The 12276-nt window shown below is 34.4% G+C and overlaps 1 protein-coding gene across 2 annotated transcripts; it reads left to right on the plus strand.

The window, feature by feature from the left end:
- Positions 1-215: 215 nt before the first annotated feature.
- LOC114164304 (5'-nucleotidase domain-containing protein 4) lies at positions 216-6947 on the plus strand. Of its 2 annotated transcripts, XM_028048916.1 has the most exons (18): positions 879-1079; positions 1467-1562; positions 1803-2116; positions 2336-2413; positions 2534-2754; positions 3427-3519; positions 3712-3795; positions 4101-4211; positions 4617-4722; positions 4797-4859; positions 5026-5079; positions 5266-5323; positions 5591-5667; positions 5831-5901; positions 5984-6044; positions 6135-6194; positions 6326-6388; positions 6492-6947. In XM_028048916.1, the coding sequence occupies exons 3-18, from the start codon at positions 1832-1834 to the stop codon at positions 6651-6653; spliced, it is 1647 nt and encodes a 548-aa protein (XP_027904717.1). In that variant the 5' UTR covers positions 879-1079; positions 1467-1562; positions 1803-1831; the 3' UTR covers positions 6654-6947. The 2 variants fall into 2 exon arrangements, with proteins under 2 accessions (XP_027904716.1, XP_027904717.1); XM_028048915.1 differs by lacking the exon at positions 1467-1562 and having other exon boundaries at positions 216-1079.
- Positions 6948-12276: the final 5329 nt, after the last annotated feature.

The raw sequence follows: 12276 nt of genomic DNA on the forward strand, positions 1-12276 counted from the left end.
AATTTTATCTTGAAACACAAAAAAATTATTAAATAAAATAATAAAAAGTAATATAAAACATATCCCATTTAAAAAGAATACTAATTAGTAGCTTTACTTAGTTAGAGAATGAAGAATTTTGTTGATGAGTGATTACTGGAGAATACATGAGAAGTAATAAGAAGTTATGAAATTGATAGATTCCGTGGCATTCACGTGGGGATAAAGTTTGTGGTGTTAAGTAAACGAATGGAAGAGGGGAAATGTGAGAAAAAGAAAGAAAGGTTGAGAAAAAATAGGATGGCACCATCATCATCATCATCTGATTCTGATCCTTTCTTTCTGAGTATTGACTAACTATTGAGTATGGGAATTGGAAACCAACCCAAAAAAAATTGTGGCCCGGCGCTACTTATCCACGCCAGAGCCAGAAATCAGAAGAAATTTACAAAACCAAACAACTCCCAGCACCAGCACGTTCCCTCCCTTTTCCTCCACGTGGCACGCCACCATCCATCGTCTCAATTCTCTCTCTCCCTCGTTTATTTTACTTCCACTAACATACACCATTACACATCTCGCATTTCCCAATCCAAATTTCGTTTCGTCTATGGCTTCTGTTGCTATTATTCGTCAGAGAAAAAGGAGATAGATAGAAAGAAAGAAAGATTGTGATAAAATAGGTGGCACTAGGATAGGGGAATTGGTTCCTTCCCCAACATCAATTGATTATTACTGTTTTCTAATCCAAATTTCAGGGTGGGGAATAATAGGTTTGGGAGGCATGCTAATTTGGCAAAAGCGGTAAATGCTGGTGGAACTGCATTTCCATTCCAATTTCGAACTTGTTGTTGCATTCGCGTTTGCGCCTCAAACGCTAACTCTGCAGTGCCCGCAGCATCTGATTCTCTCCCATTCGCTCTCTCCACCATGTCCACGCCTATTTAATCGCTGCACGATGCCAATTCCCAAGAGGCACCTCACCTTTTCTCTCTCCAATTTCTCTCCTCAACTCGCACCTCTTTTGTCTCCTCGCCTTCGCTTCGCTTCTGGAATCTGCGCCCAACGCCCTCACTCCGTCGCCAACGCCACTTCACCAGGTTCGTTGCTTCCTTCCTTTTTTTTTTTTTTCCCTTTTCTTCTGTTTTGTTTTTCTTTCTTGTGCTCTAAGTTTTTTTTTAATTCTACAAAACTTAGGTAGAACTCGTTTCGTATTGTTTCCTGACTGAATTGAAATGGACGTGCAATTTGTTGACATTTATTGTAAACCTTGATTAACGACACCAAAACTATGGTTTTAATTGTCCTTTTCAATTCTCCTGTGCTGTTGACTTGCATACATGGTTAAGCAGTTCGTTTGTTGTGAATCATAGAGGTAGTAGCTACAGCATTAGGTGTGAAATATGGATTGGAGGGGAATATTCGATACTACTAGCATCTAGCATCTTAGAGGATTACTCTTGTTAATTCGGAAGTTAAATTTATAGGTGTTTCTCGGAGCCTAGCTTGGGGAATTCCTAGAGTTGGAACATAGCCTCGTGCATTGTACCTACGCTATAATTCTTTCACAAATCACATTCAAGGTAAGATGTTTGAGTTGTTTTTCAGGGAAGGGATTATAGTTCTTTTCCACGCTTCGTTCAATTAGTTTTTAAACAAATGTATTTAGAAAATATTGGAACTCATTCTACCAAGCTATTTCTTCTGAAAATAGGCAACGCTATAGGTTTATTATTATTAATCGCTTGGGTTTTTGAGTTTACTTAAAGTGTTTCCTGATCATTTTCATTCTATTGTTCTCTGTGCTGTCTTAAATCTACCAGGAGTTAATCCGTTGCATGCTCAATATTCAATGGATGGAAACCATGAAATTGGTGTACATGATTCAGGATTGGTGGGTTCGCCTGGCAGTGATGGCAGAAAACAGCCACGTGTATGGTCATCTCCTGAACATGGATTTAAAACTGAAATAAGCAAGCATATATTCTGTAATCGATCACTGAATATGAAGAACATCGTTGCTGTGGGATTTGACATGGATTATACTCTGGCACAGTACAAGCCTGAAACTTTTGAGTCTCTTGCTTATCAAGGCACAATTAAAAAGTTGGTTTATGATTTGGGATACCCTCGTGAGGTAATCTGTTTGTTTTTTTTCATGCATTAATCATGATATAAGGGCCTTTGCTGATAAGAAAAAAAATCATGACGTTAAGGGTTGGTGTGATAGGTGTTTTTTATGTAGTTTACTAACTTCGTCCAACTTGACATTGTTAAAGAGTAATCTTTGCTGGTATGATGACACTTACCCATTCTGTTATATTTGACTAATTTTTTTTTTTTTTATATTTTGCAGTTACTAAATTGGTGTTTTAACTGGAAGTACATGGTCAGAGGCTTGGTTCTTGACAAAAAAAGAGGCAACATATTGAAGGTATAGACTAGAGAAATGTTTTCTCACCAATTCCCCCGTTCAAATAGTATATTAACAGATTGCCTTGACTTCTTTCTTTTTGACATTTTTTCTGTTTGATTGTTGGATGAATGTATTCAGATGGATCGCCACAAGTATGTGAAAGTAGCCTATCATGGATTTAGAGAGTTGTCAAAAGAAGATAAAGTTGGAACCTATGGAAATACTTTAATACGTGATTCCTTTGATGAACCGGATTATGCTCTAATTGATACTCTCTTTTCACTTGCGGAGGCCTACTTGTTTGCTCAATTGGTTGATTTCAAGGATTGCAATCCTGGCAAGATTCAAGAGGGTGTTGAGTAAGTCTTATTTTTGAGATTTTTAAATGCTTTCTTATACCAACGAAATACAAGGACTTAAGGCAATTTTTGTTCATTCAAACACGAGGCAATTTTTTTATAGTTTTTTAAAAGGAACTTAGTATGTTATCATTTATGATTGATACTATACTAGGCTTCTTTATGTGTGTGGTGTGGACATACTTAGAAAACAACACCGTTACATTTGACATCAGTTGAGTCCTACAGAGGCATAAAAGCTTAAAGTAGCCCGCTGCAATTTGAACAATAATCTAACCTTACCATTACCTAGTAGGCAGGTGAAGTAAGAGTAGTGCTATAATCGGTATAAGGCCATTAACGTCTATTTTTCCCTTCAAATATTGGAAATTCATATTTGAGGTTGAGCCTTGGTGCAAAAATAAAGTTGTATCTTGGTGACCGAGTGGTGATAGTTTCAAACTCAAAGCCAATCTCTTTATGTGAGCCAGAGTAAGTCTCTCCCATATTTTTGCAAAGTGAGGAGCTTTCTTAAATTTGAGTCCTTTTTTTTTGAAAATTTATTATAATTGGGTTTATTAATGGAGTAATGGATGATCATTCTATCTATGTGTTTAGAAACCATCAGCCAGCCAGTAAATAGCTACTTGTGAGTACATCATGATACATATATCATATTTGTTGTTCTTCCAGCTATGCTCGCATGTACAGAGATGTTCGAGCTGCAGTTGATTTGTGTCACCGTGATGGAACATTGAAGCAAATGGTTGCTAAAGAACCGAAAAGGTATGAATATAAAGTTGCTAACCTGTCAAAGTGAGAAATAGACAAAGAATTATTATGCTAGCAATGAGATACTAGACTTTTGCTGCACTACCTGTTTGTTTCTGAAGTCGTGTTCTTAAATTCATGTACTACGAATGAATTGTTAATAAAATTCTTTACTTTTTCATTTTTCTGTTAAATTTTATCCATCAGGTATATTAATGAAGACTCCTCAATAGTGCCCATGCTTGAAATGCTCAGAGACTCTGGTCGTGCAACATTTTTAGTGACAAATAGGTAATCAAACTATTCTTTGTTTATTAATGATTGATGCAACAATTAATTTATGTCTGAAGATATTGTAGCATTGTTTTTCTGTAAACTAACGCATGGTGCCATGTGGGAAAGTCATATGCAGTGACACTAGTAATTGGTATGTGTTGCAAGATTATACTATATATATGGGTTGAAAAGTGTTCTAAAATATAGTAAAAGAATTTAATAGAAAATACTTTAAAAGGGTTTTTAAAAAAAACACTAGTTGGTTTCCATCTATATGGAAATTTTATCTAAGATTTTTCACTTTCACGTGTGATTTGCAGTTTATGGGACTATACAAACATTGTCATGAATTTCCTTTGTGGATCCAGCATGGAAGATGTCAGCAACAATTTTTTCTGGCTTCAATACTTTGATGTTGTAATAACTGGCAGGTCATGTTCTTCTCCTATGACATGTACTTTGTTTATATATGTTTGGCTTTATTATTTCGCACTGACGTGAATTTCCCCATATATTATAGTCCTTTGATTTGCGTACTGCACAAATAATGTTTGGGGGAACCAGGGACCTTGCTGATTTTACTTTTGTCCTGGTGCTGTTAATTGAATAGCATTTGGAATTTGTTTTCACCAAACTACACTACATGTCTTCCTCTCTTTTGGTGAACTATATGCATTACTCATTTTATGAACTGGCTAAATATTCATTTTTAAACAGTGTTTCACTTTTACAATGTTTTCAATATGAAAAGTTAACTTTTCGGTGCCTTACAGCAACCAAATATATTGAAATTTTTAGATTTCTGTGCTAACCTATTCAAGTTCATAATCCTACAGTGCAAAGCCGGGTTTTTTTCATGAAGAAAACCGTGCCAACCTATTTGAGGTTGTGCCTGAGACGGGAATGCTTCTCAATACAGATAATGGCTCTCCCATGCCCCAGGTTAGCACAATTGAATAGCATTTTATTCTTTTGTCAGATCATGTGTAAACCCCTTTATATCTTTTTACTCAAAGGTGGGTAATACCTCAGCAAGGTTGTTCACAGAAGCAAGGAATCATGCCTGTCCAGTTTTTCAGGTATAATCGTTATCGTGCCTAAAATAAAAGATAAACGATCATTTGTTTATATGTTTATGTAAACAATTTAAGTTAAAGTTGTTTCTAGTGGTCGGGTCTTTATCTAATAAATGTTTTGACGATCAGAATTTCAGAATCATGTACTGATTGTAAATATCTGTTGTAGGGAGGCAATGTTGCTCATCTTCATAAACTGCTTTCCATTGAATCTAGTTCGCAGGTAATAATTTTTTGGTTATGCCTACACACATTTTTAACACACACAAATGGTGGTAAGTTGCATCATGGTTTTCTGGTTTAAGTAGCTGGTTATTTTAAAGCAGATGTTGATTTATGATTCAGGCAGGTACTTGATGATTGTCACTAACTGAAGCTTCCTGTAAAAAATTAAATGCTTTATATGCAGGTTCTCTACGTTGGGGATCATATTTATGGAGATATATTACGCAGCAAAAAGGTTCTTGGTATATCCATCAATCCTTTTAACTATTCTGTTATAAAGATTTTCCATTTTTAATCGATCTACCTAAAATTTTGGAGATAAATGTGGTTATGATTGTAGGAGGGGAAATAATAATAACTGGTAATGTAATTGAGAAGGGGACATTGATGTTTGTTTGTTTATGTGTAGATACCCAATGTTTAGTCCTCCTTATGATATTCTCTTTTATTTGTGGATCTTACTTTAAGTTACTTAAATTTGATTTTGATGCGATGTGTTTAATGAGCAGGATGGAGAACAATGCTAGTAGTCCCAGAACTTGAGAAGGAAGTTAAACTCCTCTGGGATTCTAGGGATACCCGCAAGGTGCTTATTATTATTGTTGTCTTTGGGATTAATTTTACTTTTATGTCGATGCTTTAATGCATAAAAATTAAAATTAGAGAAAATTATTGTAAGTGATGTATAAATGAATTTGATTGGACTTTTGGCATTATAAACAAGGATTGCATTTGCGTACTTTTCGCAGGAACTTCAATTCTTGAGGAGTGAGCGTGACCGCATCGAGGATGAAATACATCATTTGAAGTGGTCTCTCAAGTAAGTATAACTCTAGATATCTCATATAGGTCTCTCCTTATTGTTGGTTTATTTTCTTAGAGAGTGGTGCACTATTTTTCAGATTCAAGAATCCAGATGCTGATTCCAAGCAGAGGTTATCTTCAGAACTTGATACATTGGAGGTTTGAGCCTTACAACCATTCCCATTCCATGAATGGAACCCCAATTTCACATATTTGATAAGAGACTTTTTTATTTTATTTTATTGGCAGCTTGAAAGAGAGAGAGTGAGATTAAGGCATCAAGAAGCTCAAAGAAAATTACATCAAAGGGTAGGAAGTTCTCCTGTAGTGTTTTTTATTATCTCTTAGTTCCCTTTTTTTTATTAGTCTGTCCGGAACAATTGCAATATATCCAATTTACGCATTATACAATGTTGGTAATTTGCATTAAATGATTGCAGTTTCACGAGCCATGGGGTCAGCTTATGAAAACTGGTTATCAGAATTCTCGCTTTGCTCATCAGGTAAAGTGTGACTTTCTTCGATGGTTTGATTTTTCTTCATAAATCAAGATAGTCGTATGACCTCACTGAATGAGGATTCTTCCTATGAACTTGCGTGGTGCAGGTTGAGAGATTTGCTTGCCTGTATACTAGTCAAGTATCTAACCTGGGCTTGTACTCTCCAGACAAGTATTACAGACCTAGTGAAGATTTCATGCAGCATGAATTTGGCATTGTGGCTTACGAGTCACCAGACACTGAAGTCCAGGAATTTGGGGTAGTTTGAGTTCAATATTCCGGTTCTCATCTCCCTTCTGTTTCATTGGTCATAGCTCTGGTTAGCAATTCAAAGTGCTACATAATATTTTAAACTTATACTACACGGGGATAAAGAAAATACCATATTTTAGCATTGTATATTTGTTTCCTCAGCCTCTCAACAAAAAGTAAGTGGTACCTCTACGCAGATGGAATTTACACATTTACACTAATTTAGTTTCATCAATTTTTGGCATATGCCAATTTTTAGTTGGGCCTTCTGTTGTGGGCCTTGAAAAAAAGTTTCATCGATTTTTTTTTCGCTGGATTGAGTTTCGTCATTTTGTTATGAATGGAGTTTCATCCTTTAATATACATAAAAATATTTAATTTTTATGACTGGGCATATTTTACTTTAGTCTTTTATACATAAAAGCAAAGTTTCTATAAGTATGGAGATTAAATGAGTAATTAAATTCTGGCATAATAATTTATTGTTTTATTATTAAAGCTTTTTCAATTTTCCCTCGCTCTTTTTGGAGGATTCAATTTGGTTCTACTTATTTTAAAATAACTCAATACACTCCATCCATCAAAATTGTTTAGGTTACCTAATGACGAGACTATACTTTCTAAGGTGTTGATATCATCATTTATTTTGTATCGAGTCAGAGTAATTTTGGATTCATATATTAAGTTGTTAAACGTAATTTTAGAGTGCACTTATATCTTATATTCATTTTTAAAATATTTAGATCTCCAGTTATTTCTATTTGAACCTTTGTGTTCAAACTACTCAAAATCTGTGAGGGCACAAAGTTGAGAGAGTTTAATTTATTGTAAATTTTGCAAAATAAATTTATTGGTGTAATTATGCCACCGATCACTCACACACTCATTATAAATAAGATTTCTAAATTTCTTTGGATATTTTAGGCCCTAGTAAAGAGTATAAAAAGTAAAGTTATGACTTTTCATATCAAAATATCTCGGTCAAGCTATAACCTTAAATCACTATCAGCTCTGTTCTCTCTCAATTAGGACTTAATTGAAAAAATCTATGTTAAATAAATTTCCAATTATGGTAATAAATCATATGTTTATGTCCAATTTTAGTATTGAATTTTTGTTTTTTAACCCTATTCAAAATGATACTTTATAACACGTTTTCTTATATTTCTTAAAATAATCTATGGAGAGACTCTTGTGCAGTTGACAATGTGAACTCATACTGAGAGAGAGAAGGGTTCTTTCTGTATACGTCAAAGAATTTAACTATTTGATTTTAAATAATTTAATTTTTGAAAAGCTGTTTTCACTTTCCATTTTCCTAAAGACATCCTTTGTAATTAGAATTATTTGACTGAGTGCGAAGGGAAGATTAACAGCTCTATGAACATGTGCTGGAATGGATCCCTTCCCATTGGCCAAAGAAAAACAATATCTATGTATCGTTACTTTAGAATATTTTAGTAAGATAATATAAAAAAATTGATGCGTGGCTTTTTTTTCATCTATATCTTATCAATTTGATTTCCTTTTATTATTTTGATGGGGCAAATTCCTGCACACGTACTCGTGACATGTTACAACAGAGGAAGTTAATAAAAATATCATTGGATTACATAATGAGATGGAACAAAAACAAAAACATTGCATGACTTGTCATTTGATGGGAATATATAAGAAAAGAGACATCCAACAATAAAAAAGGTGGTGGAATAATAGAACTTATCTCATCTCTTATAACTGAATCTTTTATCAACAAATCTCTGATGTCAAACTATCATCTCAGACCAGAATATAACAGGCTGGAGAATTGGACCCCATGCATGTGTCTCTGCTAATACCTTATGTGATTTGAACTTACAAAAAGGTTCTTAGATCCTCTTTGCAGAAAGAAGAAAAAAAAAAAAACAGAGTTAAGAAAATTATTTAAGCAACAAAGCAAAGTTCAGCGATAGCTCCAATCCAAGGCATATTCTATTATGAAGACATTCTATCGCAATTAACCAATAACGTTCCCACTACCATCACAATTATCTATGGGTATAAAGATATCTGAAAGCTTCTCTGCTTGCTGCCGAACATTTATACGCTTTTCTGCTTATTTTCCTTTTGTCGGAGATTATTCAATTTGGTTGTTCCTCACGTTTTCAGTTTATTTACATCTCGAATAAAACCTATTTCATCAATGTTACATATTAAATAAAACGATTAGATTCATTTGTGTGTTACATATTTTGAGTATATGAATATTGGTTTCCGTAATGATTTAATATATAGATGGGTATTTCAGTATCTTATATTGACTATACATGTCGAAGAGTGTTCGTGTCCTGTTTAGTATTTGTGTATGCTACATAGGTCATCGATGTAACATCTTATCCATTATCTTAGCTCTCAAGTCAACCATGTAATATGAAACATATGCACTATTTACGTGAGTTGATCGAAGGTCTCTGTTGCTTATTTTAAATGGAAAGACTTTGGAAACATAAAGGTTGATATAAACATAATGTGAAGTTAAGCAAATGAAATTAAATCCAGCTTGGTGCAAACGTTAACGTTATGAGAGAGTTAATGGGTGAGTGTGGAATTTTTCTTTTGTGTTTTTCACTTTATGGCTTCTCTTGTCGATCAATAATTTATTCCTCCAAAAACTTGGTGACTGCGAAAGGAATTGATTGAAACTTGTTTGGAGTAGCAATGCTGGTGTAACATCTACAATAAGACGACCAAGAGTATATATCCAGAATATATATACACGTTCAAGTTGTGAAGAAGGGACCTCACCAAGAAAATACAGCACTAGTTGTAAAGAAAGAACAATTGAATGCCCCATTGATTTGCTTATAGTGGAAACAAACATGCATGGTTGATAAGGATTCCGAGTTTATTCAAACGATATCTCTCAGGATATATCCTCTTCTTCCTCCTCTTCCTCTCACTCCAATTTTAAGGGTCTGTTTCAACAAATCATCACTACTGCAAAAAGGAATATTGAAATGTGAAGCCTATGAATTCAAGATAGCAGACAACACTCTCTTCCATCGCTACACTATTTTCTCAATTCTAATTTTATATTTTACTATTAAAGGACTTGTATATAATAAAAGGGTGATGTCAAAATACTTTTTTTTCCTAATTATATGTGCTCTCTTCTTTGTCTGCTTACATGAGTTGAAAACACTATATTCTTAGTTGTCACAGACAATTAGAATCCTACATCGACTATGAATAAAGTTAATTTATAATATATACGTGAATGCAAATCTCACCTTATAAGTCGACTTTGAAAGATTAAACTAGACTCAAAGTCACTTCTTGACATGGTAACACGACCAAGATTTAGAGTCTATCCTAAATAAGTTTTGGATTTATTGTTCCACTCGCTATTGAGTTTATTGGATCATATCCCACACTCCAGATATATATGTTTTAGTGTAAAGAGAGTGTGTTGAAAATCTTACATCAAATAGAGACAATGTGTAAAACTTTGAAGTCCACTTCTTGATGTGGACTAATGAGAGGAGTGGAATAATGCACACTGTGTTTTAGCATAAGAGATAGAAGGTAATATGTACCGTGGAAACTTTTAGATTCTAGTTAATAATCTTGCTTATCTTGGCGCTGATTATGTCTGTAAAATGCTTTTAGCAGTAGATGATAGGACAAAATTAAGGTAGTTTAATTAGTGTAGTTTGACTAAACAATAATAATACTTGTTTTTTGCTGTCTGAGAATTAGATCCATTGTCTATGCAGAAGAAGTACCCTAGCTGAGAATTCAAGGGTGAGTTCCTTTGACCAAAGCTTTCAAAGCATCTAGGTTTTGGAATCTGAGCATGGATACCAATCTGTGGTTGGTTAGAAATGAATGCAGTGGCCCCCAATGGCAACTTGAATCGGTAGTGGAGTGATCATAAAGCTTCTGAAACAGAAAGGGAAGCTCTTGAGAGATAAATTCGGGTCAGGGATATGCGTGGATGATAAGAATTCTGAATGTATCAGCATCAGCATCAGCACCAGCATCACCTCACCCTTTGCTATGGATCAAATAAAGTAGAAATGTTTCTTGGTGGAGCTCTCTTCTATTTTCCTTATTTTGAACAACCTATGTCATTCATCATATATACCATTTCAATAAACAACTAATCTTGACATTAATCTTCAATAATAAACATTGCCTTCAAGGTTCAAATTCAGCCACCGATTCAAGTTACATATATATTTTGTTCCAGGAGAACTTCAAAAAAGCATATCCATCGTTCCTTTTTTTTCTGTCATGTCGCTTTCATTCAGTGTAAAACAAACCATTTATTACGGAGGCACTTTTGGTTGTTCACCTTGTAAGATTAGATTTGAGATTGCATTATATTTGTTAATGTAAAACAGATGGAAAGTGTCATATGTCTAATCTCTGAGCTTCACTTTCCCTACCCTTCTGATTTCTAACCTTTATTTACTCATTTTCCCTGCAACAAGATTAACTTTAAGATAACGCCAACATGAACATCTTTTTTCTCTTTCGCTTCTTCAATTGATAAACCACAAAATAACTGAAGAAAATTATTGACAGCATGCAAGTGATGTGTTAATACTGTAAGTGCATTATGCTGATATAGTTTGAGTTGTATGAACCATAACACCTGATGAGGAGCAACGAATATAAGTAGTGTGACATCACCTTTTATATACAGCTACAAAATTTGAAGGGGCCAAAGCACTTTAGCCACTTTAGCAGAAACTTATAATTTTTGTAATGCAGAGTGATTTGTACTGTAGTGCTTTATAATTTGTAATGTAGAGTGATTTGTTCTGAGAAAAGATACAATCTTTCGAACTCCTTTACCAAAATATAGTGTTTGGACTTTTCCCATTTTTCTATTCACCTCACTGTCAAACCACTTATTAAGGTTGTCTGTTCCACGTTCCTTCCAAAGATCTTTCCACCCTATTGAAACATTTTTATTTCTTTTCATCCCAGTCAAGTTTTTCCGATCATCATCCTCAGAAACCAGGATCCTACTCCATAATGGGCATAGTAAATTAACGTTGTAACTAATATCCAAACTACAAGATCAAGTAACGGCCATGAAAATCTTGAGGTGAACAAACGTTCCAGGATTTTGGGTTGAACAAACTCGTTTAATCATCTACAGACATTTCTTTCGTGAGGTGAAGGGCTCAAACTTTCCACACCCAACAAATAATGTCTCAAATGTGAAAAAAACGTAAGAAGTTATAACAATAAAGCGTTTATTTGGATGTGAAAAATCATGTTCCTGGTGACCTGGTCCGTTTCCAAACGTGTTAGACATAGTTTTTCTTTGCATAATTGTTTTTCCAAATGTGGTGGTGCCAGTTTGCGTCTTTCTCAACTAATAGTTTAGATCCGTAGTTTAAGGCGTTATATTCATGCCGGGACAGGGGTGGGGTGTGAGAACCGATAGCGTGAACATGAAATTTCACGAGGATCACATCAACAGATTAAAACGTTGTTAATTATGTGTTAAATTCTGTACAAATAATGACAAGGAATTCACAAGAATTAGTGAAATTCACCACACCTTCCTCGATTAAGGCAAAATCCGCGTTAGATTTGCTTACATTTTTTGATGGAGGTTGATTGAAGTTTAAGTCAATTTA

This window comes from Vigna unguiculata, chromosome 9 (assembly GCF_004118075.2).
Source record: "Vigna unguiculata cultivar IT97K-499-35 chromosome 9, ASM411807v1, whole genome shotgun sequence".
NCBI lineage: Eukaryota > Viridiplantae > Streptophyta > Magnoliopsida > Fabales > Fabaceae > Vigna > Vigna unguiculata.